The following is a 26,257-nucleotide window of genomic DNA, read 5'->3' as shown; positions in this document are numbered from 1 at the left end:
CGGAGGCTCTGGGCTCCACTGCGCGCCAGGTGAGCCTTGTGCTCATGCCCGAGCAGCCCATCCTCCCGATGACCAAACCAAAGCTCAGAGGAGCCCAGGCGCCCCGAGTTGTGGGAGGTTCTCCGACCCTTAGACGCGGAGCTGGGCTTTGACCGTCCTCCTGACCGAGACCGTGGGTCCCAGAGCAGCCTCGCATTCCTCCTCCTCCCGCCGGGTCTGGCCTGCAGGAGGCTGGGGGCCGTGGCACTGGCGGCCGGCCAGCAGCTGGAGCCCAAGGCCTGAGCAGAGCGGGGCGGCCCGGCCTCCGCTCCCTTCCTGAAGGGCTGGACGCAGCTGTGGGCTGTGGTCCGGCCCCCGGGCCCCTTTCCTTCTGGGTCGCAGGGCGAGGCGCGCACGGGCCGCCCAGCCGGTGCAGGCGGCCCTCCCCGCCCCCACGGGATTGCACAAGCTGCCTGTGTGCGGCAGTGATTACTGGAAGTCCCGAGGATTTCTTCACTCTGGGCTTGGCCGGGAGTGCCAGCCGCCTCCCCTTCCTGCCTCCCTGGGTGATTAACGTCCTGGGGCTGCTTCCCAAGGTGTGCTCCGCCAGCCTGGGGTTCCTGCTATCCGAGGCGGGCGATGGGGCCTGGGGCCTGGGGTCCCAGGCCACAGGCGGGTGCGAATCGGGGTATCGCGTGGGGCTAGGTTGGCCCCTGCAGCTTTTCCCGGCTGGGTGTCTGCCCTCCTTTTCAGTGGGGACCCTGTGCGACGTTAGCCCCATCTGGGTCTGGGGGCTCTTCCCCACTCAGCTTGGCCCCAACCACCCGGAGACCCTCGGCAAGCCTGACCTGGTTGCAGAGGTATGGGGCTTCCCAGCCCCAGTGGGCCCCCCAGCTCAGAGCTGCTGGCTGGTCGGGCTTCCTCTCTGCCAGACGTGCTAGGTACAGAGAGCCAGGGGTGCGCCCCCCTGCGGCTCATGCTGGGCTCGCTGGGCTCCCAGGGCTCGAGGCCCACTTTGTGGGTGGAGGGAGCAGCCCCCGGCCAGCATTATTCAGGGGCCTGGCCACCCGGAAGGGGTTGCCCTCACCCTGGAGGTCCCAGCCCGGGTCCCCAGGAGGGGGTGGCCAGACAGCAGGAGGGCCACCCCGGCAGCACTGCAGTGCTGGGAGCATCAGCTTGCCCCCTGCGTGGATGGGGCAGTCAGAGGGGCTGGGGGGACATCTACGGGGTCCCCTGGGGGTCCCGCCACCCCCTAGCCTGCTGACCCTGTCCCTGGAGGGCGCCCTCCCCTGTCGGGATCAGAGGGCAACCTCAGGACATGCGTGTCTTTCCCCAGGTCATGATGCCACCACCACGGAGCAAGAAGCCCAGATAGATGCCCCTGCGGCCCGGCGTGTGGAGCCCCCCGATGCTGGCAGTGGGGCCCACCATGGATGGGGAGTTCCCTCCGCACGAGCCTCCACCAGCCGGCAGCGTCCTGTATAGCCCGCCGCCCCTGCAGACCCCACTGTGCGGGCCCAGCGTCCAGGTGAGCCCCAGCCCTCAGGGTCTCCTCCCGGCCCCTCGGCGCTTCTCTGGTGCCTCAAGCCCATATCCCAGCCCCCAGGTTTGCAGGTGGGACCCTCCAGGGGCTCCCGTCACCCCCAAGTCCCTCACGTGTTAGCCGTGAGATTTCTCCTGCCAAGGCCTCGGCTGGCCCTCGGGACGCTCGGCCCAGGCGGCTGCCCTCACCTGCGGGACGTCGAGGGCTTGGACCACTGTGGCAGGTCACACTCGTCTGCTCTGCTTCATCACTTCTTTCTTCTTACTTTATGAGACTTTATTTCTTAAGCAGTTCTAGGTTTACAGGAAAATGGCACAGCAAGTTCCCGTACACCTCTCCCCTCCCCACTTCCCCACTGTTAACATTCTCACACTCGTGGGTGTGCTGTGTTCCAACCTGGGAGCCGGTGCTGACCCAGCATCGTTACCTGAGGGCCACGGTGACGTTCGGTTCACTCTTGGTGTTGGATGTTTTGTGGGTTTTGACAGATGTCAAGATGACCCGCATCCACCATTACGGCGTCACACAGCGTAGTTTCACTGCCCTAAAACCCCTCTGGTCCCCACCTGTCCATCCCTCCTCCCCCCAACCCCCGCATTGCTGATCCTTCCCCTGGCTCCAGAGACCTGCCTTTTCCAGAATGTCCCAGAGTTGGAATCACAGTGTGTAGCCTTTTCAGATCTGCTTCTTCCGCTTAGCGATGTGTATTTAAGGTTCCTCCGAGACTTTTCCTGGCTTCACAGCCCATTTCTTTTTAGCACTAAACAACTTTCCATCGTCCGCATGTCCCATGGTTGCTTCCACCCACTGAGGGACATCTCGCTTGCTTCCGAGCTCTGATGACTGCAATAAAAGTACCGCGAGTGGTAAAACGACCCTAGGGGCCAGGCCTCCTCATATCACAAAAGGTACAAGAGGCCTCGTGAAGAGAAGTGTCCAGAGTCCTCCAGCGAGTCAGGCCTAGAGCCAAACAGGGGCTCTTTCCCTGCAGAAAAGAAAAGAAGCCGAGTTTCTCTGTGTGGAGACTCGAGCTGCCGGGTGGGGAGACCAGATGGGGTGCGGGCACCAGGGGGCCGCGTGGGCTGCGGCAGTGATGCGCACACCTGCGTGGGGAGAGAGAGCAAGGATCCAGCTTGGGGTTGGGAGAAGCCGGGCCCTGGGCCTCGGGACCCAAGTGGAGCTCCAAGTTGAGGGTCCAGAGCTGTCATGAGGCATCCCAGACCCCAGAGTGTAGCATCAGATGGGGCTGGGAGGTGCGCGCGAACCCAGGACTCACTCCGTGCCTGGCTGTGCCCACAAGGCACCCTAACAGGGCAGAGCACAGTGCCAAGCCACATTGAGCGGGCCTTGCCAGTCAGCAGGGAGGGAGCAAAAACGGGTCACAGCTGCAGACCCACCCGCAGCTTCCAAGCCTCGGCTGATGGCCAGAGCCTCCAACCAGGGCCCCGGGGACACGTGTGCCAGGCCAGCTGTACCCACGGGGCCCCTGCCCTCCTCAGCCCCCACCTCCCTCCAAGCCTCTGGCCGCCCGCGCCCACCCTGAGGCTCTCGGATGCCCCGGTGCCATCCCACACGCGGCACAAAGCGTGCTCCTTCCTTGGGTGCTATGTCGCCCTGTTCTGCAGGCTCGGAGCACGCGCCTGTCATTCTTGTCTTGGTTTTTTTTTTTTTTGCGGTACGCGGGCCTCTCACTGCTGTGGCCTCTTGCGTTGCAGAGCACAGGCTCTGGACGTGCAGGCTCAGCGGCCATGGCTCACAGGCCCAGCTGCTCCACAGCATGTGGGATCTTCCCGGACTGGGGCACGAACCCGCGTCCCCTGCATCGGCAGGTGGACTCTCAACCACTGCACCACCAGGGAAGCCCGCGCCTGTCATTCTTATAACGCCTCAGGGTTCCTTCTCCTCAGCATCCCATCATTTGCCTAATTATTTTCCTGTTGTTGGGCCTTTGGGGTGACTCCAGTTTTTTCTGCTGCTATAAATAGCGCCACTGCGTTTTCCTTCCCCCTCCTGGATGAGTCCCTGGGGGTGTGTTTCTGGAATAGAATTCCTGGGTCAGAGCGAGCCCCAGCTTGGGCGGGTTTGCAGAGGATGGAGCTGTTCCACAGGGAATGGGCTCCTGCCACGTCCCGTGGTGTTGACCCAGGAAGCTGACTGAGGGCCAGCACATGAGCTCTGTCTGGACAGCCCGTGTGGACCAGAGGGGCTCAGATACTCCCTTTTACAAGGGAGGTGCCGCATGGAGCCCGACCTTGGCTCCGAGCCCCACTCCGGGCAGTCAGAGCCAGCAGGGCAGGCTCCCCAGTGCCCTCCAGGGCTCAGGCTGTGCACAGAGCCTGTTCCTCTTGGGCCACCGAATGTGGGGGTTGCCCCTCAGACCACACTGGGCCTGGCCCAAGAGTGACCAGAAGCCCGGGCAGCCCGTGTAGGCTGGGGGCATCAGTGTTGGCACTGTGCTCCTTACTTCTCTCATGTGTCCTGGCCGAACCAAGCTTGTAAGGAGGATCCCAGGGTGGAGCAGGCAGGGAGTGGAGCTGGCCCAGGACTGCCTGGCAGGAACATGCCCCCAGGACTGTCAGTGTCCCTAAGGTGGCCAGATTTAGCAAATAAAAATACAGAGCCTGGTGAAATTTAAGTTTCACATAAACACAAATAAAATTTTAGTATGTGGGTGTTCCATACAGTATTTACACTAAAAATTATCTTTTGTTTATCAGAAATTCCAATTCCTGTTTTTTTGTCTGGCAGCCCTATGTTATCTGCCGCCCTTGCTGCCCTAGCAGGAATGTCATCTTCCTTCATCAGTTTGCACATGGCCTAGTAAGCTTCTGGCTAATCTCCCAGGGCCTGCTCCTTCCCAGAAGAGGGCCAGCCTCTCTGTCTCCAGGCAGGCTCTGATTGGCTAGCTGGGGTAAGGGCCCATCTTTGGACCAATCTGGTCCCACAGGCCTGCCCTCTGAAGGTGGAGTCACCCCTCTGGCTGCAAGTGTAAAATCCCGAGGAAGGCTCTGATTGGCTGGCCATGCTGTACCACCCCTGTGAGATGGGGCTGGATGTCCTTGGTTGGCAGCCTTGCCAGAGCAACGTGCTGGGGGAGGAGGTTGGGGTGCTGGGTAGACAAAGTCATAAGGGACCCTCCCCAGCCTGAGGCCTCCCCAGCTTGAGGCCTCAAACTCCTCAAGGACCTGGGGGTCCCCTGGTCTGGGAGCTCCACAGGGACCGCCCCAGGCCCAGTCTGGGTGCAGGTGGAGAAGGTTGGTGAGCAAGGGGCCCCTTGGACCCCTTCTCCCTGGCTGCCCCCTTCTGGACCCAAACTACATCCTGGACTGGCCTCTAGTTTGGAGGCCAAGGGGCATCTACCAGTTGATACCATCTCACCACATCTCCTTCATGCCTCTTCTCTGAGCTGCACCATGGGGAAGCAGGCGGGGCCCTGTGGGCAGCCCAGGGCTGGGGGCACAGTGATGGAAAGTGGGGCTGGCAATCCCCTTGGTAGAGAGGGGCGGTCCCGGCCCCGCAGGCTGGTTCTGGGCCGGTACTAGGTCAGTGAGTCCCGAGGGGTGGGCCTTGTGTGGCCAGGGCTGGCACAAGCGGGCACGGCAGCTGCAGCCAGCGGGCCTCCCTGATGGAGCTTCACGTGGCCAGCGGCCCGTTTAGGGCAGGGACACAGCACCCCGATTCTACAGAGGGTGTGAGTGTCCACAGCCCTACCCCTCAAGCCAGTCCCGGCACATGCTGCCCCTGCTGACCTCAGGCTCACCTTCCAGCCATCCTCCCTCCCCTTGGTGTTTCCTAAAGCGGGTTCTCCAGAACCCCTGCCTGTGCCTCACTCTTGGGCCACACGGGCTTGGCCTCTGGGAGCTCTGAGAAGGCTGGGCTTCAGACCTGCCTGGAGTGGTTGGGCTGCGAGAGTCTGGCTGGGACAGGGCCGTCCACGGTGCTGGTGGGAGCCCTTCACCCTGACCTCAGCCCCCGCCCCTCTGAGAAGTCCCCTGCCCCTCTCCCCCACCCACCCGCTGGCAGGCTGCGCGTCTTGCTTATGGGTGCTGGCTCACGAGGGACTCTTACTGTCTTGCTTTACACAGGGTCCCCTCCTCCACTTTCTAGAATGCAGGCGTCCAGCCTGGGCTCCCCAGGCCCTGCAGGGATTCTGGGGGCCCTGCCAGACCAGAGTCACAGCCATGCCCGCCATCCCCTCCCCGGCTGGTCCCCAGACCTGCTTGTGTACTGACCAAAGCCTTCCTCTTCACCACAGCCCTCTGGGTGGGTTCTTCTGTGCACACGGGGCAGCTCCTGGGCAGGCGGGCTCAGTGCTCTCTGGAGCCTGCCCCAGGGCAGTGCAGTGGGGGGGGGGGGGGGGATGGGGGGGGAGGAGGGCCAGGGACCCTGCCCTCCTGTCCTCTCCCCTGACGCCTGCCACTCTGTCTCAGAATGCCATGCTGCATTATCCCTGGTGGAGCAGCTTCTCGCCCACGCCATACCCAGCCTTCTCCAGCGAGAGCCAGTAAGTGCCCAGCCCCACTGTGTCCTGCTGGGGGATCCCCCCTCGCAGGCGCTTCGCTATGCCTCCTCATCCGGCAGTCATGGGCTAAAGAAAACTAGAGCTCTCAGTCACGGGGGCTGTGGGCCCGGCCCTGGCCACATGGGGAGAGCTGAGACTGACCTGCTGTGGTCTGTCTAGCGAGAACTCTCCAGGGAAGAGGGCAGAGGTAGTGGGGACGAGGGGGCCAGGAAGGGCTATACTGTGGGGGGCACACCAGGTGGTGGTGAGAAACTTCAGGGGTGAAAGGAGCTGGGAGGACAGCTTCCCCATGGAGGGCATCAGCAAGCTGGGTTTTGAAGGGTAAGTAGGAGTTTGCCAAGAGAGCACGCCGGGTACCAGGCCAAGGAATGGCCCATGCAAAGGGCACGGAAGCACATGTAGCCAGAGCCTCGAGGTTCTTCTGGGGCGCCATGTCCCGAGACATGGGTGCGTGGGCCCCTCCTGAGCGGAGTTTCTGAGGCGCCAGAGTTGTTCCTGCTGGCCTGTCCTGCACCTGGGGTGGGCAGGCAGCACCCCCATCACGCCTGCTGGCTCAGCTTCCTTCTCCGCCTCCAGCCAGTTCATGAACTCCTCCTTCATTGTGGGCCAGCCCTGCGTGGACACCAGCTATGGTCCTGCAGCCGCCACCCCCAGCTTCCCGCCAAAGAGCAGCGACTTTCCTCAGGTAGGAGACCTCGGCTGGGCTGTGCCCCGCGTGGGGTGTCAGTGCTGGGGGACTGGGCTTGTTTGGGGGACGGGCTGGTGTGACTTCCCCGCAGCAGACGGGGGTGCCGGGTTGGAGGTCACGAAACCGAGGCTGGGGGCCCAGCTGCGCTTCTGCTCGTCTGCGGGTTATGGGGCCACATCTCGAGCGTCCGATTTCCTCGCCCACTTGCTCCATCTGGGTGCCCTAGCGCCTTGGCGGGGTCCACGTTCCCGGCGCCCCCCCAGGCCGGAGTGACGCCCCATCAGGTCGAAACAGCATAGTGAGCATTTATGTCCCCGAAACGGTAGCCGCTTGACGAACGTGAGCCCCTCGAGTTGGAGGAAGGGAGGACGTCTGACCTCGATCTTTTGGGGGACGCCAGGCAGCTCAGCCCCCAGGGAGTCAGGCGGACCCTGCCTTGTAGCCTTGTCCACGGGGTTCACAAGTGGGTCCCACACCTCTGTCCCGCACGGCAGCTGTCGAACCTGAGAGCCTCAGAGGGGGTTTGCGGGAAGGAGCCCAGCAGTGTCGTGGGGTGACCCCAACAGGGGCCAGGTGGCGCCGAGTTTCCCTTGGGAAGCTGAAACCGTTGGCAGCTTCCGTGCTGGCCTCTGGGTCTGGGCTGCCTCGGCGCTCAGTTAGGGAAGCATCCACGTGGGCCCGCCAGGGAGTGGGGTGTCAGGTGCTCAGCTCCCCTGAGCCTCAGTTTCCTTCTGTAAAGTGGGGGCTCATGGGCCCCACCAGGTGACAGGCCGAGGGAGGCCACGGCACACACGGGCCGGTGCAGACCTGCTGGACTCACTTGGACCAAGGCCAGGGCCGTTCAGACTGGCCCACACTCACTGGGGCAGCAGCAGGGCCGGGCAGAGAACCAGACCGAAGGGTGTGTGCTGCGGTGACAGCATCCCCCCAAATCCAGGTCCTCCCGAGACCTCAGGACAAGACCCTACTTGGCAGTCAGGTGTTTGCGGGTGTGATTAGGTAGACGGAGCTGAGGTCCTCCCAGTTAGGGTGGCCCTAAACCCTCTGGGGTCCCTGTGGAGATACAGCTGCGGGGGCCGGGGTCGGGGGCAGGCACGTGGCCGGGGAGGTGGAGCTCAGGCGCTGGGGAGGTGGGGGACCCCGGAGCCTGGGGGGCACAGCCCTGCCACACCGTACCCTGGACGTCTGCCCTGAGCTGCCCTGTCAGTGACCCTCTGTGGCCACCCAGGAAACAACACGGCTGGGCCTCGTGGCGACGGGAGCAGAGCCTGCCCCTTGGGAGCCCCAAGTACCCCAGGGTGAGGGCGAGGGCCGTGGGGCAGGAACAGGAGGCCCGTGGACGCAGCCTCCCTGCCTTTACAGAGGCTATACGTGGTTTCCTCTGCCCGCCGCCAGCCCGTGAGGAGACCCTTGGCCTCCAGGAGAGGAAGGGCCAGTGGGTTCAGCATCCAGGGCGCCCGGCCGACGGCCCAGGACCTTCTCCCCACCCACTACGGCCCCATGTCTCTGGCTCATCTGCGGGCTGGCGGCTGACGGGCCTCCTGTCCACCGTGTCCTGGGCACCGCTCCGCGTCCAGACTTAGTCCCCTGCTGGGGCGTCCCTGCTGGGAGGATGAAGCCTTTGGGGGTGTCCCGGCCCCTGCGGCCACCCTCCTGGCCTCGCTCCGCCCCCCACTCGCCCGCTCCCGCTGCTGCCCCAGCTCTGCGAGGGATCCACGCGGCTTCCGAGCCCAGCAGCCCCCGGGGCGCCGCGTCCGCTCCTTGCTGCAGGTGGGGAAGCGCGCCCCGTGTTGGAGGTTGCTCATCCACCTGACAGATGCTCGCTGAGAGCGGCCGCAGCCCACCCTCTCTCCAGCTGCCCTTGCTGGGGGCGACTTGGACCCAGATCTCCCTTTAGAGCAGTGAAACCTTCTTCAAACACAATCTCACCTCACTGCCAACCATGGGGTCAGACAGATGTGAGACCACAGTTCAGCCAGGCTGAGGGTCTGAGGCCCTGTGGTCAGCCTCCTCCACCTCCCCCGGGACCCTGGGCCTGTGGGCCAAGCCAGGATGGAGTCCAGAGCGAGCCTGGCATTCAAGGCCCTTCCCAGCTCAGCCCTGGCCCGGTGGGTCCACCACAGCCACCTCTGCTCCTGGTTCAGACTGAGTGACGTCGCACGGGGGCCGGCACAGGGACAGCCCCAAAGACGTCCCTGTCCTGGTCCCGGGACCTGTGGATCTGTTGCCTCATGGGGCAGAGGTGACTTTGCAGGTGGGATTAAATTAAGGCCCCTGAGATGGGGGTGACCCTGGATTCCCTGGGGGGCCCAGTGTCATCACAGGGTCTTTTTTTTAAAAATATATATATATTTTTTTCAATTAATTAATGTACGTTTGGCTGCGTTGGGTCTTCGTTGCTGCGCGTAGGCTTTCTCTAGCTGCGGCAAGTGGGGGCTACTCTTCGTTGCGGTGCGCAGGCTTCTCATTGCGGTGGCTTCTCTTTTTGCAGAGCACGGGCTCTAGGTGTGCGGGCTTCAGTAGTTGTGGCATGTGGGCTCAGTAGTTGTGGCTCATGGGCTCTAGAGTTCAGGCTCAGTAGCTGTGGTGCACAGGCTTAGTTGCTCCGCAGCATGTGGGATCTTCCCGGACCAGGGCTTGAACCCGTGTCCCCTGCATTGGCAGGTGGATACTTAACCACTGCGCCACCACAGAAGTCCATAAGGTCTTTATGAGAGGGAGGCGGGAGGGTCAGAGGCAGAGAGAGATGGGAGATGCTGCGCTGCTGGCTGTCAGGATGCAGGAGGGGCCGCGAGCCAGGGATGCGGCGCCTCTAGAAGCTGGAAAAGGTGGGAACCGCTGCTGCCCTGGAGCCTCTGGTAGGAACCGACTCTGACAACCCATCTCAGACTTCTGACCTCCAGAACCATAAAGTAATAAACGTGTGTTGTTTTAAGCCGCTTCACCATGTGAAGCCTTCATGAGGCCCATGGCACACCGTTGAAGCGTTCACTCCTGTTTGTACATTAGAAGGAGTTGGAATGGGGAATCCAGACCTGGGCTGGGGGCAGGAAGTGAATAGAAGCCCACAGGCCTTAACACACCTCCTGGTTACTAAACTTGAGCCCTGAGTTTCCTAGCAGCCAAAGCAAAAAGAGAAAGGAGATGGGTTGTGTGACTCTTGCTGCCTAGCAGGAGAAAGCTTCTCCCCGACTTCCGTTTTGGGCCGGGAGCAGTTCCCTGGGGGCTGCACACGAGCCAGCCCAGGCCAGGACCTTTGGTGAGGGTCGAGCTGGCCTCTGTGTGGGGTCCCTCTAGCCAGAGGGACTCTGCCCTGGGGAAAGCGGGAAGCCAGTCCGGTCCCTGCTCTGGGGCAGCTCTGCTTCACTGGACAGTCCTGGCCATCAGACCTGGCACCCATTGAGCCCCCAGAGCCAGGGCCCTGGGTTGCAAGTGTGGGAGGGGAAGTGCCCCCAGGGATTACCTGAAAATTTCAGCTCTGACGCTCTTGCCTACACATTATACGTAGCATCTTACGTAGCTGAGGCCAGCGTCACAGGGCAGAAATTAGCCCTGGTGCAACACTGGTGACCACACCCATGTACACCCATGGGTGTGCTGAGGCGCCGAAAGAACCGGCCAGGTGTCTGTAGGGTGCCCCACACTGGGAGGGGGTCTGCGTCCCTGGCAGGAGGCCCACAAACACGGCACGTTGTCTTCAAGGCCTTGTCGATGCGTTTCGTTGCTGATGGGTTGACCTTGACCCCTGGTGAGGCAGCTTCCTCTGGGTCCCCCCACTGTGCACTGTCCTTCCCGCCCTCAGGTTGACACAGAGTTGCTCAGGCCCTTATACCCCTTACACCTTGAGGGGCCCCACCTGGGGTCTCCCACTGCAGGGTATGGTACGTGTTGGGGGGTGTGGACGTGTGGCTTTTATTTCTTAATTGGAATGTGACTTGCATTTCATACGGTTCAGCAGCTTTTGTGCATTCACAGTGTTGTGCAGACATCACCTTTGTCCAAAGTCCAGAACCTTCCATCCCCCAAAAGAAACCCCATCCCCCTTAGCAGTCACCCTTCCCCCTCCCCCATCCCGACACCACGAGTCCCCTCTCTGTGTCTGTGGATCTGCCTGTTCTGGACGTTTCCCGTCAGTGGAATCGCACACCGTGTGTGCTTCTGTGTCTGGCTTCTCTCACTGAGCATCGTGTTCTCAGGGTCCGTCCACGTGGTAGCGAGTGTCAGGGCTTCACCCCTTTACGTGGCTGAGGGACGTCCCCGTGTGTTGGGGGACACGTGTGTGTATGTGTTTGTCCATCGATGGACATTTGGGTCGTTTCCACCTCTCGGCTGCCGTAAATCATGCTGGTGTGGACGTGCGTGTAGACTTCAGTGTGAGCGTGTGCTCCAGGTGTGGCTGACTCTCGCTAGGAGGGCTGTTTGGGGCCTTGTTGGAGTCGGGGTTGGGGGGGTGCCCAGCCTTCCAAATGCCCCCCGAGGCCTTGTGCCTCCAGCTCTTGCTGCCTCTGCCCCTCCAGGCCTTCCCCTGGGTTCTCCCCACCCTGGTTTCTCTGGGGTCCTGGCTGCAGGGGTGGCTGCCCCGCCCTCCTTCACTGCCCCCCAGTGCCGAGCCCCGCTGCAGCCCCCGGGATCAGGTGCTGCCCTGACCCCTCCTCCCAAGGCCCCCTGGACCCTCACGTCTCAGCCGGGCCCCGGGGAGGGGGAGGGCTCTTTCTGGTGGGCTGAGACCCCCTCGCACAGTCGCAGTTGGCAGGGCAGGCGTGCGCCCTGAGGGTCCCTCCAGGCATCTCAGGTGGGCCCCGCGTCCACCCGATAAGGACACTTTCTGTCTGCCAGCCCAGGCTTCTGGGAAGCAGGATGAGGTCACAGCTCAGAAAAGTGCTTTGCAAACTCTGGGCAGCTCCCCACACGGAGAGGGGTCGGCGACATCCTCTGCTCCGCAAACAGATTTCCACAGGGTCAGAGGCTTGGCCTACCCCGCCAGCAGGCTCCTGGCGATTTCTGGCGCTGGCAGGGCGCGATGGGGGGCCGCTTCCCATGGGAAGCCCCTGGGTCACACGGGGCCACGGCCAAGGTCCCCCGCCCTGGGGCCCGCACTCCCTCCGCAGGCTCCAGGGGAGGGTCCATCATGCTTCTCACAGCTCCTGGGGCCCCAGGCATCCTGGGCTTGTGGCTGTGTCACCCCACCTCTTCCTCTGTCTCCACGTGGTCTTCTCCTCTCTGTCTGTGTCCAGACCTCCCTCTTGTAAGGGCACCGGCCGTCGGCTTAGGGCCCGCCCTGCTCCAGTGCGACCACATCTTAGCCGACTACATCTGCAGTGACCCCATTTCCAAAGGAGGTCCCGACATGGGCCGCGCCCACCCCTCTGTGGCCAGCCCGGGGGCAGCCTAGGGACCAGCGAGCGTCCTGTTGGCCGGGCAGCCCCACGGATCGGACGCGCTGGCCAGACAGGGCCGACCAGCCATCTGGTGATGAGATACAGGGGGCAGAGAGTCCGAGTTTAGAAACTGCTGGCAACCTGACCAGTTTCCTGCTGCTGAAACCCAATCACAAAAAGTTTGTGCTTGTCCTTTGTGGGTTTTCTTTTCATGCCCGTTTCCTAGTAATTCTTTTTAAAATTGAGACAAAATCACACATCTTAAAATTCATCCTTCTAATGTGTATTCACAGAGTTTTACAACCACCACCTTTATGTAATTCCAGAACGTTCCATCACCCCAAAAGGAAGCCCCATCCCCATCAGCAGTCACTCCCTCACCTCCTTCCCAGCCCCTGACAACCAGGAACCCACTCTCTGTGTCTGTGGATCTGCCTGTCCTGGACGTTTCCCATCAGTGGAATCACACACTGTGTATCCTGTGTCTGGCTTCTCTCACTGAGCATCGTGTTCTCAGGGTCCATCCATGTTGTAGTGAGTGTCCAGGCTTCACCCCTTTACGTGGCCGAGTGATGCTCCTGTGTGTGGAGGGACCATGTGGTGTTTATCCGTTATCCGCTGGTGGACACTTAGGTTGTATCCACCTTTGGCTGCTGTGGACGTGCGTCTCCATTGCCTCTGGTGGGCACCTGGCAGTGGAATCAGGGTCATGGGGTGACTATGACTGTTTTCCGAGGATGCTGCCCCGTTTCACGCCCCCACCGGCCGTGTAGGGGCTCTGATTTCTCCAGCTCCTCCCCACACTGGTCCCTGCTGGCTTTGTGGGTCCAGCCGTCCGGGCGGGTGTTAAGTGTGTCCCGCTGGTTTCGGGTTGCGTTTCCCCGTTGCCTGACAGTTTGAGTGTCCTTCCTCCCCTTGTTGCCATTTGTATACATTCCTCACCTGCGGCAGTGGCCGCTGGCCATGTTCCCCCCACTTCCTCCGCCGGCTGTGGGCTGGAGACAGGTGAGGGCTGCAGCATTGGGCCGAGGTCTCCCTGACCCCAGGGACCCTCCCCAGTCAGAGCTCTGGGGTGCTGGGCAACCGCAGGGAGGCCCATGGGCCCGCTTGCTCCTCTCGGCCGCGGATCCGCACAGAACCGTCCTGGAATGGGGGTGATGGAAAGAAACAAGCAGGACGGGCACCAGGCCTCAGGGCTTTGTGCCCCCCGCCACTGGCCCTGTCTGCGTCCTGCCCTCTGTTCTGGGCTGCGGGTTGCAGGGGCTGACGCAACAGGGAAGAGCAGCGTTTTGGGCACAGCCAGGCCGCTTGCCAAGGCTGGAGGAGGAAGAGCAGGGCGGGGCCTGGGGCCCCATGGGGACAGCCCTCCAGGTGTGGCCACAGCACAGGCAAAGGCCCTGGGGCGGGCCCTGTGAGGCACTGGAGGCGGGCTCTGGGACAGTGAAGGTCCAGGCTGAGGAGCTGAGGGCAGACCCAGGAGGGCGTGGGGGGCACGGAAGGGGCAGCCAGCCTAGGTTTCCTCCCTGCGATGCAGGGGCCTCTGAACCTCGAGTCACTGCTGTGGGCATCCCAGGGACAGCCGTGGTCCCTGCCAGGCCCAGCTGGGCACATGCTCTGGGGGGACAGTGGTCTGGGGGAAACTGAGGCCGGGGCCAGGAGAGCGCCCGGGGCAGGCAGGGGGCGAGCCAGTGGCAGCCCGCGGGCGTTGTTGACAGCCATCTGTGGTAGATTCCGCCCCGTTCAGTAATTCTCCGCGCTTTGCCAGTAATCGTCCTGACTTACCAGGCAGGCATCATTTCCTGAAAGTCAGCCGGCCTTAGGGGAAGTAGGCGCAGGCGGTGACTAAACCAACATGCAAATGCGGCCGGGCGGGCTGAGGGCTGAGGGCCGGCGGGCTGAGCCGCCCGTGGTCATGAGGCAGCTGCTCCCACCGCTTTCTCGGGACCCGGCGGCCACCATGTCCCAGCTGCGCTTCTGGCTTCAGTTTGCAGCCCTCGGCAAGGTAACCCTGGGCTCCTGCCTTGCGAGGGGGGCCGGGCTGGGAGGGCCCATGGGAACCGCCCCGAACAGCCGGGCTGGGGGCGGGGGGGAGGGCTCCCCCAGCCTGCTCCGTCTGTCTGTTTTTGGCAGCGAGGATGACCCTGCTGGAGTTTTCTGAGCAGAGCCACGTGGAATGTGGGGGCAGCCAGGGAGGGCAGGGGGCTGCAGGGGGCTGAAGCCGTCCCACCTGGAGTCTTGTGGGCGCTCCGTGTCCTGGGATGGTGGCAGTGGCTCTGTGGGGCATGGTTTGAGACGGGCTCTGATTGGACAGGTAGGATCGGTCCCCATCCCTCCGTCTCTCTGTCCCGCTGTCCCTCCTCAGGGCCCCTGCCCAGGACCAGTGAGAGGACCTGTGTCCGAAGAATGTTTCTGGGGTCACTTTCCTGGCTGGGAGGGGGTGCTGAGCAGACCCAGAGCCGGGTCCAGTCTGGGGGCCATCCTGTCCCAGCCTGCTGGGCGGTGGCAGAGATGAGGTGGGGGGGGGTCACTGCATGGGCAGCTCCTCGCTGGTCCAGGGTCCCCGACATGCTGAGAGGCAGTAAGCACAGTGGGCAACCCTGTGCCCTCCTGGCCCCCCAGAACTGTCGGGGTAACCAGCCAGCTCCCCCGCATTGGGGCCTGCAGTGGGAAGAGCGGGGGCAGGGGGGCCTGGGATCCCGGAGGAGTTCCAGGTGGGGACGCAGGTCGGGAGGTGAGCCCGGGGACGGGTGGACACAGGCTGCCGGGTTGGGGGCTCTGGTGAGGGCCTGGGAGCTGCGGCCCTGCCCTGACTGGGCCCTGGGGACCCAGGGAAGGTGATTCTGGGTTTGGGTCATCTTGGAGGTCTCCTGTGGCTGCTGGGAGTCAGGTCCCAACACTGGCAGGCAGCCCACCAGGGGGGTCCACTCTCACTTCCATCCAGCCACCCGCCCTCCACGGCGGGGAGGGGGAGGGACCTCGGGAGCCCCACCCCCACTCCCTGGGGACCCAAGTGAGGCCCACCTCCCTTTGCCCCCAAGGATCCAGGGGCCCCCAGACAATGCCAGCTGCCCATCAGGGCATCTGGTGGAGACGGTGTCCACAGACTGGGGAGAGAGCACCCACTTTCTTAATAAATTATATTTTTTAGAGCAGGTTTAGATTTACAGAGAGACTGTGAATCAGTTCAGAGGGACCCTGTGTGCCCACGACCAGCCCCTTGGCGCCGCCCACGTCCCAGCTGATGGGCCCGTGTTCATACGTCGTCCTCAGGGCCCCAGAGTCCACGCTTCCCCACGTCGCCTCTGCCCCAGTAACACTGTGGCACCAGGACCCCCAGGCTGTGCCGGTGTCGCCCGCTCTCCTGGGGTGGGCTGGGGCCCTGGGCAGTCGTGGGGAGCCCGGCCTGGGACTCCTGAAGGACGTCCCCAGTTTGGGTTTGTCTGGTGTTTTCTCATGGTTGCACTGGGGCCATGGGTTCCCCGGGGGAGAACTCAGAGGGGAGGTGCCCTTCCCAACCATCACCCCAGGGGTCTCTGCTGCTGAACTTGACCTGACCTCCTGGCTCCTCCACGGGGGGCTTCTTCACCTGCACGCTGTCCTCCTGGGAAGGGTCTCCGTGCTCAGCCCTCACACAGGGTGGCCCCCGAGTGCCCCTTTCAGCCCCTGCCTCTGCCATCTTCGGGGCTGGCCCCTGAGGTCCCGCCTGGCTCCCTGCCGACTGCCCAGTGACTGTTTCACCTTTGGGAAGCAGGCCCACCTCTCAGGGCTCCAGGGTCATCGTCACCCTGACCAGGCTCGGCGGCGCTCGCTGGGAGGGCCACGCTGGTCCCAGAGGGACTTTAGCAAAGACAGCTTTCCCCGACTGTACGCGGACCCCACCCCAGCCAGCCTTCGGAGTCTCTGGGGGTCACTACCCCATGTCACTTCATGGGGTCCGGGCGGCCAGGTTCTGCAGCCCACCCTTCCCTGGCATTGTCCACCAGACTCGGGATGTGCCACCTCTGATCCCAGCTGACCGGGGGTGTGGTAGGGAGCAGGCCTCAGGGGCAGCAGAGCCAGACCCACTGCCGCCGCCTCAGTGTCCCCCGAGATGGATGCTCTGGCCTGTTGAGTCGCCAGGCTCTCGCATGGGGGTGCAGCGTGCCCCAAGGAGCATCATGGAGCACCTGTTCCCTGCTCTGGGGTTGGCATCCCCCTCCTGCTTCTTCCCAGGCTGCTGAGCTGGTCCTGCTAGGCACTGTCTGCCACGCCCCCATCTCCTCGCCTGGACTTGCCCAGTCGCCAGGTCCTGCAGCTGCAGGCGGTGGGGGGAGGTTGGGGTCTGCCCCCCTTCCGTGGGACCAGCCCTCCTTGCAAACCGCCGGAGCCAGGGCACCCCGGGCAGTGGGAGGCGTCCACAGGGGGCCCCCAGCCTTATACCAGCTGAGCGGGCCCCACCCCTTCCTGCCAGGCCCGCTGTCCTTTTCGCACAGTGCTCTCAAGCCTGCCTGTTGGGGGCTGTGCACGCACCAGCATCTGAGCACGGGGTCCTGGGGAAGCTGGACAGTGTTGCCTGGAGGTCCCTGCACCCCAGGGTGTGGGGGGCTGATTCCCATGCAGATCAGTCGGAGGGGAGCCCCAGAAACACGGCCCTTGAGGGGCCGTGGGGCAGGACTGGGAACTGGCTGAGATCAGGGGCCTGTTCTCGGTGACCTGGGACTGCGGAGACCTGCCCTCCACCCCCAGAAGCCAGCTCAGCTGTGGCCTCCAGGCCCGAGCTGGTCACATCGGGTGGACCCTAGGCCCAGGCCCACCCTTCCTCCCCAGAGTCCACTGATCTGAGCCCCTGGGGCCCCGAGACCCCCACTGGTCAGCCCTGCCCACCCTCCTGGCCTTCTCTCACTGTTTAGTGGGACACCACACCCTCTGTCCCAGCCCGCCCGGCCGCGGCCTTCCAACAGCCCTGATGGGCCGAGATGTGTGAACAGTACACGGGGCTGGGGGCTCCCAGAGGGCCGCTCTCCCTCCTCCTTGGCCCCTGCCCTGCTTGGGAAACGCTCCCGTTGATGGGCACGCTGAGGCCACAGCCCACCTGGCTCCACCCATGGCAGGCAGGCGGGGGTGGGGGGTTCCCTCCCTGCTGGGCTCGGCTGAGGGCTGCCCCGCATCTGAGCCTGGAGGGGCTGAGGGAGGTGGGGGGCCTGCACCTTCCCCAGCTCTGGGCATGGGGAGCTGTGCTGCACTGCCCTCCCCAGGTGGCAGGCGGTGTGGGCACCGTGACCCAGCGGGGCACCGCAGGGGACCCTGGTCCAGAAGCCCCAAGGGGCTGTCTCTGCATGTCCCCACGTCCAGCACAGGCCAGGCACACTCAGGAGCTCCATGCCTGTGACCAGGGCTGGGAGGGAGGGGGGCCGGTATGGGACCCCCCTGCGCTGCACCTGATTCCCTTTGTTTATTTATTTTTATTTATTTATTTTGGCTGCGTTGGGTCTTCGTTGCGGCACGCAGGCTTCTCTCTAGTTGTGATGTGCTGGTTTTCTCTCTCTAGTTGTGGTGTGCGGGCTCCAGGGCGCGTGGGCTCTGTAGTTTGCGGCATGCGGGCTCTCTAGTTAAGGTGCACAAGCTCAGTAGTTGTGGCGTGCGGGCTCAGTTCCCCACCCAGGGATCGAATCCCCGTCCCCTGCATTGGAAGGCGGATTGTTTACCACTGGACCACCAGGGAAGTCCCCCGATTCCCTTTAAATTTAGGTTTAGAAACTGCAGCCTCCACAGCAGCAGATGTCTCCTGAAGCTGTGGCGGTCCGTGCGTCCTGGCATCCCTACACCGGTGTCACCTCCTCCATGGGGATGGGCCAGGGCAGGCACGGGGTGTCCGTCACCTTCTCCCGGTGTCCTCTGAGTAGAGTCCAGCGCAGCGCCTGTGGGATCTGGTTTCTCTCACCTCCACTTGCCTTTTTCCTTTTTTCTTTTCAAACAGCTTTATTGATACAGTTCACATATTGTAAAACTGACCCATTTGAATTGCATAATTCAGTGTTTCCAGTGCATTCACAGAGTCGGGCAACCATCACCTCTGTTTAGTTCCAGAACATTCTCATGGCCCCAAAGAGAAGCCCCGTCCCCATCAGCAGTCACCCCACACCCTCCCCAGTCCCTGACAACCAGGAACCCCCTCTCTGTCCCTTTGGATCTGCCTGTTCTGGACGTTTCCCATCAGTGGAATCACACACCGTGTGTCCTTCTGTGTCTGGCTTCTGTCACGGGGCGTCGTGTTCTCAGGGTCCATCCACGCTGTAGCGAGTGTCAGTACGTCACCCCTTTCTGTGGCAGAGCAGCATCCACCGTGTGGCTGGGCCTCACAGCTGCCCTCACCCGGCCTGTCTTGCAGGACTCCTCGTACCTCGATGACCTCTCCAATGCCTCCATCTTCTCCTCGTCCGTGGACTCCCTCTCAGACATCGCAGACACACCTGACTTCCTGCCCGCCGACAGCCTCAGCCAGGTGCCCACCATCTGGGACGTGAGCACTGGCCCCTCCACCCACGACAAGGTCAGTGTGCCCCATCCTCGGCCGAACAGACACGGAGGAGGGTGTGGCTCGAGGGTGCTCATGTCTCCCATGTAGGCCAGAAGATGCAGGGGCTCCCCAGGGGGAAGAGGGGCTCCGGGGAGCCCGGCATACACTAGTGGACACTGGTGGGCATATGCCTAGATGCCCTGACGGGTTCAGTGCCCATGAAACCCCCGGGCCCTCGGGAAGCGTCTGGGCCCAGTCTGGGGCTGGCAGGGGGATACGAAGTGCCCAGAGTAGGTGCAGCAGGCGACCCAGGCCCGTCCTCGCCTCGCCAGGGCCCTCCTACCGGTTCCCAGCCTCCCAGGAACCTGAGGCCCAGGCGGGCAGCTGAAACGCCACACCCACTGCTGCTGCGGCCAGCCCTGCCTGCGGGAACCTGAGTCAGCCTTCCAGGAACCTGCGTCTGCAGCTGTTTGTTTGTTTTCGTTAATTCAAAAAAAAAAAGGGAGAGGGAATTGAGAGTAGGTTTCAGACCTCCCTGTGCCTCATTTCCATTTTATTTTCATTTCAAAAAAACTTTGTGTTTTTTTTCCTTTCAGTTTTATTGAGATGTGATTGACAGACAGCAGTAAGTTTAAAGTGTACATACAGAATGGTGATTTGACTTGCATACATCATGAAATGATGACAAGTCAGTGAACATCCATAGTCTCATATAGATACAGAATTAAAAAAATAGAGGGAATTCCCTGGCGGTCCAGTGGTTAGGACTCGGCACTTTCACTGCTGAGGGCATGAATTCAGTCCCTGGTCAGGGAACTAAGATCCCACAAGCCACACAGTGTGCCCAAAAAAAAAAAAAAAAAAAAAAAATTAAAGAAGTAAAAACCGTATTTTTTCTTTGTGCCGAGAACCCCTAGGGTTTACTTTAAGAACTTTCATATATAACATACAGCAGTGTAAATTCTATTTATCGTGTTGTACGTCGCATTCCTAGTACCTATTTATCTAGTACTTTATGTATCCCAAGTACTTATGTATCTATCAAATCTAGGTGGGCGGGCAACAGGAAGGAGGCTGGTGGCCAGCTGAGGGGCTTGAGGACCACAAGGCGAGCCCCCCTGGAGGCCGGGGGGCCCATAGAGGCACTTCCTCCCCACCTGTGGCCTGCAGTCTCATGCCTACTCTCCCTGCCTCTCCCCTCCAGCTGTTCCTGCCCAGCGGGCCATTTACAGGCCTTGAGGACCCTGTGTCCTCTCTCTCCAGCACCCCACTTCTCGTCAGCTACCAGGTGAGCCAGGCCCCTTCCCTACCCCTGCCCATCCCTCCTGGGGACCAGGGAGGGCCACTCACTCAGGCATCTGCTGTATGCGGGCCCTGGGCCGGCTTAGAAGCATGGTCTGACCATTATACAGATGGGGAAACTGAGGTCCCAGGGAGGCACCATGCTAGGAGGGGGGACCTCTCCCTATTGCCCCAAGTCACTGGGCTGGCTGGTGGACCAGGCTCCTGATCCGGGCAGGGAGGCTGGCGTGGTGCAGGGGACAGTACTGTCCCCAGCATGACAGCACCTTGCCCTCAGTCTCAGAGTCACCCCGAGGAGGACGACGAAGCTGAGGAGGATGAGGCAGAGGAGCTGGGCCACGCGGAGACCTACGCCGACTACGTGCCATCCAAGTGTGAGTGTGCTGTGGGAAAAGACCCCCAGCAGCGACCACCGGGCTGCACAGCCTCACGGGGTCTGCGTCCTCCGGCCAGGAGCGCCCATCCCCGGGGTCCCTGAAGGTCCCAGGGCCCCTTAAACTGCCAAGGCAGGTGTGGGAGCTGTGGGCGGGCTCCGGAGGGGCGGTTCTGTAATCGGGGTTGTGCTCCTCACTCGGCACATAGGCGGAGGGGGCAGTGGAGAGGTCAGCCGCCTTCCTGCTCTGCATCGATGGGCCACACCCCCAACCCTGTCCAGACCACGCCCCTGACCTACCTCCCCCTCCCACCCCATGCCCCTCTAGCCAAGCTTGGGAAGCAGCACCCAGACCGCGTGGTGGAGACCAGCACTCTGTCCAGCGTTCCGCCGCCGGACATCACCTACACCCTCGCCCTGGCCTCCTCCGACAGCGGAGCCCTTTCCGCCTTGCAGCTAGAGGCCATCACCTACGCCTGCCAGGTGATCCCAGGGTCTCCAGGCAGGTCTGCGTCCGGCGTGGGGGGGTCTCAGTGCCCACCCTGACCCTGCCGCACGCTGACCCCCGTCTCCTCCCCCTCTCCCGCAGCAACACGAGGTCCTGCTCCCCGGTGGGCAGCGCGCGGGCTTCCTTATCGGCGATGGCGCGGGCGTGGGCAAGGGCCGCACGGTGGCCGGCATCATCCTGGAGAACTACCTGCGGGGCAGAAAGAAGGCCTTGTGGTGAGCTGTCCCTCCCTGGGCATGGGGTGGGCCGGCAGGTGGGCAGGGGGTTCCTGAAGCCTACTGGCCCGCACCCGCAGGTTCAGCGTCTCCAATGATCTCAAGTACGATGCGGAGCGCGACCTTCGGGACATCGCCGCCCCTGGCATCGCGGTGCACGCGCTGAGCAAGGTGGGTGGCCTGCAGCCCCTCGCCTGGTAGGGGTGGGGGTCCCGGAGCGCGGGCGTGGCTATGCCCCGGCGCGCACCGATGCCTGGCCCTCTCCCCAGATCAAGTACGGCGACAACACTACCTCAGAGGGCGTCCTCTTTGCCACCTACTCCGCCCTGATCGGGGAGAGCCAGGCAGGCGGGCAGCACCGCACGCGCATCCGGCAGATCCTGGAGTGGTGTGGGGAGGCCTTCGATGGCGTGGTATCCTGGCCGTGATGCGGGGGCGGGGCCGAGCGCAGGGGGCCGGGAGGGGCGGAGCCGAGTGCAGGGGGCCGGGAGGCCTTGGTCCTGGCCGGTGCGGGAGGGTGCGGAAGCGCGGGAGGAATTCCCGGAAGGGAGGGCCTGGTGGCGCAGGCTCGCCCTCAGGGACAGCTGTTACCCGCCCTTGGCCGTCTGGCTCAGCCTCCTGGCTCCAGCTGGCCAGACCCGTAACCACAGGGTCGGGGTGGTGTTTGCTGCGACACCGCGGGCGGCGGGGCCGGAGGTCTGGGGGCGCAGAGCACTTCCTCCCCCGTCCTTGTCCGGCCCCCAAGCTGGTCCCACCCAGGCTCCATCGGGGCGGGGCGGGAGGCAGTCCAGGAGAGCCAGAGCACAGCTAGGCCAGAGGCCCCGCTGCTCTAGCTCTGCCGGCTGCTGTGGGTCCCAGGCCCTTCCTGACTGGGCCGAAGCCCCAGGCGTCTCCCTCCTTTGCTTTTCAGCCTGAGATCACTTTCTTTTTGCTCCCACCGAACTGTAGGAAACAAAGCATAGGAAAGTCCACCAGGGACTGCCCTGGTGGTCCAGTGGTTAGGACTCCCTGCTTCCGATGCAGGGGGCACGGGTTTGATACCTGGTCGGGGAACTGAGATTCCGCAAGCTGCCTGGTGTGGCCAAAAAAAAAAAAGGAATGTCCATCAAGCTGTAGGAAGAAGAAGTTTAGGGGACTATAAGCTAGAGTCTGATGTGTATCTGGTGTTAACGTTTTCTCGTTTCACACATTCCTCTTACCAGTAACAGCCTTCAGGCCAACCCCCCTCGGCCTTCTCCCCAGCTGCTCCCCCCCTCCACACACACACACACACACACACACACACACACACACACACACACACACACACACACACACACACACAGAGGGGCCACAGCTTCCCCTGCGGAGTTCTGCAGGGGCCCTTAGAGGACCCTCGGGCTCTATCTCCCTGGGATTCACCCTTGTTCTCAGAAGTGGGGTGAGTGCACTTTCCCGAAGCTCCCCTCGCTCCCTCCGATGAGACAAGGCCTGTGGGCCCTCTGTTCACGAGGCATAGTCTGTTTAGAGCTCCCATGAGCCAGAAGAAGCAGCAGGGTTACTGATGCTTCTGGGCGCCCGGTGTCAGGTGACAGCTCAGCTCAGCAACAGCAGCATAAAAAAACAGCAATGTTAACCTCACACCTCGGGGGCGGCCACATGGCATCGGGCTAACCTCACTCGCGTTTCCGCTGATCCTCCGTCGAACCCCTGTACATACGTGTGGACACGTGCGCGTGCGTGTGGCACTCACACCTTGCCTTTCAGGTAGGTTCGTGACAGACATACTTGTCTGTAACTTGCGCTTTTTCCCCTGAAAATATTAAGAACTTTCTGTGTCTTTCAATTCCTGTCCACGTTGTTCGGGGCCTAGAGGCTGTTTCCCTCTGGCTTTGGTGGCCTCACACGCCCCAAGGACCACACCCCGTGGCCAGATCCCCCCAGGCACCTTCCAGAGTTCCCCCCAACCAGGAAGGGACCACCCAGGGTGTCGTGGTGGGTCTGTGGGGTGGCCCGCCTTCCAGCACAGTCCTTAACCCACGCCCACCCCAGATTGTGTTTGACGAGTGCCACAAAGCCAAGAACGCCAGCTCCACCAAGATGGGCAAGGCCGTGCTGGACCTGCAGAACAAGCTGCCCCTGGCCAGGGTGGTCTACGCCAGCGCCACAGGTGAGGGGCCTGGTCATCGATGAGCGAGCGATGCCTGCCCTGGCGCAGCTGTGTGTGGGAGAGAGTTGTGGGGGGGGCGTCTGGTCTGCAGCCCAGCTCCTGCCAGGCCCTGTTCTCAGACACCAACCCCTGTCAGGGGCCTCCCTTCTGCCAGCTGGCCATGGGCACTTTCCCGAGAGCCTCAGGTCCCCATTCCTGGCCCTCGTGCCATTTCTGGGGCCACACCTGAGGCCCCCAACCTTCCCAGGTCGGAGGAGCTGACGGTGGCTCCCCCTTCCCCCAGGTGCCTCTGAGCCCCGGAACATGATCTACATGAGCCGCCTGGGTATCTGGGGCGAGGGCACACCGTTCCGGACCTTCGAGGAATTTCTGCATGCCATCGAGAAGAGGTGTGCTCTTTACCCCGTGCCCATCCCCCACATGATGGGAGCGGGGGCCAGGTGTCACGCTCACCCCTGCCCATGCTCCTCTGGCAGCCAGAGAGATCTTAAAATGCAAATCCTATCCTTCCTCTGCCTAGTACTTCCCATCGGTCTCAGGGCGAAAGGGCCTCCTCCCCACTTTTCCTGCTCCCGTGCAGGCCCCTCCTTGGTCCAGGCAGACTACCTTCTGTGTGTTTCCAAGGCCCACCAGGCCCTTGGTGACCACAGGGCCTTTGCAAGTGCTCTCTGCTCCATGCACCTGGCCCTTCCTCGCTCTCCAGGGCTCAGTGCTGGGTGACAGCCCCTCCCCAGGTTGCTCTGCCCCTGGGTGGGACCTAGCATGTGGTCCCAGGCCGTTGCCCAGGCAGCCTGTGTTCACCTGCAGGGGTGTGGGCGCCATGGAGATCGTGGCCATGGACATGAAGGTCAGCGGCATGTACATCGCACGCCAGCTCAGCTTCTCTGGCGTCACCTTCCGCATCGAAGAGATCCCGCTGGCCCCGTCCTTCGAGCACATCTACAACCGGGCGGCCCTGCTGGTGAGCCTCTGACTGAGTGGACAGCCTGCATGTCCCCTTGGAGTTACGCCCCCGTCACCTTCAGCGTCTGCCCTTAAGACACCACAGGGATTAGTCAGACTGGACAGAAGGGAGCACCTGGCCCGCCCGCCTCGGTCTTTGGCAGGAGCCCAGCATCTTGATCCTGTTCAAGTTGGGGATTCTGTACGGACTGTATGCCCGCATCCCCGCCTCCCCTCCCCATGATTTCCTGAGCACGTTGCCCCCAGGACAGAACCCAGAGCTGGTGGCTGTTTTCTGTCTCTCTCCATGGGGCCGTCCTGGGCGCTGTGGGGTGGGAGCCCCTCCCTGGACCCACCTGCTCGATGCCTGGATCCCCCCAGTGTGACAGCCGCAGATGCCCCAGACATGGCCCGGTGTCCCCTGGGGGCAGGACCACCCCAGCGAGACCCTGGTCTGAAGTGTGGAGAGTCAGAGGCCGCTGGCAGGGAGCTGGCAGGGAGGGTATCCCCGCTGCCTCGGGAGGCGGTGTCCACCCGCCCCTGGGCTGCACGAGCACCATTCCACCACGGTCTCACCAGCATCACACTTGTTGTTTCTTAACATTTCCGACCGTCCAGCTATCGCCAGGGCCTCCTTGTTGCTCTACTTACAGCCCCCCTTCCCTGGCCCACATTTCCACGGGGCGGGGGCAGCCAGGGTCCGGGCAGAGACGGTGGTAGTGAGCTCAGCCAGGCGTGTCATTTCAGTGGGCCGAGGCCCTGGGCGTGTTCCAGCAGGCAGCCGACTGGATCGGCCTGGAGTCACGCAAGTCCCTGTGGGGCCAGTTCTGGTCGGCCCACCAGCGCTTCTTCAAGTACCTATGTGTTGCCGCCAAGGTGCGCCGGCTGGTGGAGCTGGCCCGGGAGGAGCTGGCCAGGGACAAGGTGAGCTGGGCTGTGCCGGGCCCCCTGCATCCCTGTGTCAGGGGCGAGTGGGCAGAACCCGGCACGCCGTGTCAGCCTCACGATCGCAAAGGAGCCTGCGTGTGGCTGGGCCGAACCCGCAAGGATGGGGCTGGTGAGGGCGATGCTGAGACCCGGAAGGTTCTGGTCCCGCCTTGCCCCAGGCTACCCGTGTGCAGGCTGGGCTGGCGAGTCCCAAGAAAGAACAAGGCAGAGGATGGGGGTGGGGGTCCGGGAGCTGAGGCTGGCTGTGGGCTGCCAGGTGGACTTTCCAGGTGGATCTGGGCTTGTCGGGGCCTGGCAGCCCGAGGGACACGGGGGTGGGAGGAGGGAGAGACTGAGGCCCGCCCTGGGTTTTGGCTGCTGGGACAGGGCCAGTGTGGGGCCTGGTGCTTCCCTGGGGGCCCCTCTGGGGCCCGCACTCCGGGGCTGGTGGGCAGGCCTCTGCTCACCACCACCCACCCCCGCAGTGCGTGGTTATCGGGCTGCAGTCCACGGGTGAGGCGCGTACCCGGGAGGTGCTGGGCGAGAAGGAGGGCCAGCTTGATGGCTTCGTGTCCGCTGCCGAGTGAGTGATGCCTGCGGCCCGGTGGGGAGGGTGGGGGCTACGCCGGGGACCCCTCCCTCTGCGACCCACCCTGGGGCCGACCTGTGGCCTGGCCCTGCCTGTATTCCCAGCCTAGGGAGCGGCCCCGGTCCTGAGTGACCTTAGGCCCATCTCGCATCGTAAAGCCAGAAAGGGTAACCGTGGGGACCCCAGGACTCGGAGGGCGCTGGCCGAGGGTCCCAGGGCTTTAGAATGAGGCTTCCCGGTGCCTGCACCCACCCCCCAACGTGGGAACCGTGCCGTTTCAAGGACGACACTGATTTTAGGGACTGGCCTTGCTGGTCCCCAAAGCCCCTGGCCTCCCTTCCCACCCTGGGTGAGGGTCCCAGCACGAGGCCCCTTGCCTGGCTCACCTCATCCTGGCCTCTCCCCCTCAGCCCAGCATCACCTCCCTTCCCCTGGGACCCCATCCTGGGAGCCTCCCCCTCGGCCAGTCAGCGCGTGTGGGCAGAGCTGTGGGCCCTTTGACGGCGGGAGCCCCATCCATCTTCCCACCCACGCTCCGTCCATTGCCCACCACGTGGGACCCCCGCCCCCCTGTCCTTGCAGCTCCTTTCCCCTCCCACGCGCCTTCTCTGAGCCCCTGCACCCAGACCCACCCGTGGGGCCCCCT

At 63.0% G+C, this 26,257-nt stretch overlaps 1 protein-coding gene across 3 annotated transcripts in view; it reads left to right on the top strand.

Moving 5' to 3' along the window:
• SBNO2 (strawberry notch homolog 2) overlaps positions 1-26,257 on the top strand; it is a 45,280-nt gene that overhangs the window by 12,541 nt on the left and 6,482 nt on the right. For all 3 annotated transcript variants that reach the window (XM_049708440.1, XM_049708441.1, XM_049708442.1), the window contains exons 2-16: positions 1,316-1,507; positions 5,953-6,026; positions 6,621-6,729; positions 18,478-18,639; positions 19,811-19,894; positions 20,186-20,282; positions 20,610-20,764; positions 20,871-21,004; positions 21,085-21,175; positions 21,274-21,417; positions 23,036-23,153; positions 23,437-23,542; positions 23,961-24,114; positions 24,843-25,019; positions 25,508-25,605. In XM_049708440.1, coding sequence (XP_049564397.1) covers positions 1,355-1,507; positions 5,953-6,026; positions 6,621-6,729; positions 18,478-18,639; positions 19,811-19,894; positions 20,186-20,282; positions 20,610-20,764; positions 20,871-21,004; positions 21,085-21,175; positions 21,274-21,417; positions 23,036-23,153; positions 23,437-23,542; positions 23,961-24,114; positions 24,843-25,019; positions 25,508-25,605 — 1,856 coding nt within the window. In that variant the 5' untranslated portion in view covers positions 1,316-1,354. The remainder of the gene's footprint in view (positions 1-1,315; positions 1,508-5,952; positions 6,027-6,620; positions 6,730-18,477; positions 18,640-19,810; positions 19,895-20,185; positions 20,283-20,609; positions 20,765-20,870; positions 21,005-21,084; positions 21,176-21,273; positions 21,418-23,035; positions 23,154-23,436; positions 23,543-23,960; positions 24,115-24,842; positions 25,020-25,507; positions 25,606-26,257) is intronic.

Source organism: Orcinus orca, chromosome 3, assembly GCF_937001465.1.
Source record: "Orcinus orca chromosome 3, mOrcOrc1.1, whole genome shotgun sequence".
Taxonomy (NCBI): Eukaryota; Metazoa; Chordata; class Mammalia; order Artiodactyla; family Delphinidae; genus Orcinus; species Orcinus orca.
This window is presented reverse-complemented; position numbering and strand designations above follow the sequence as displayed.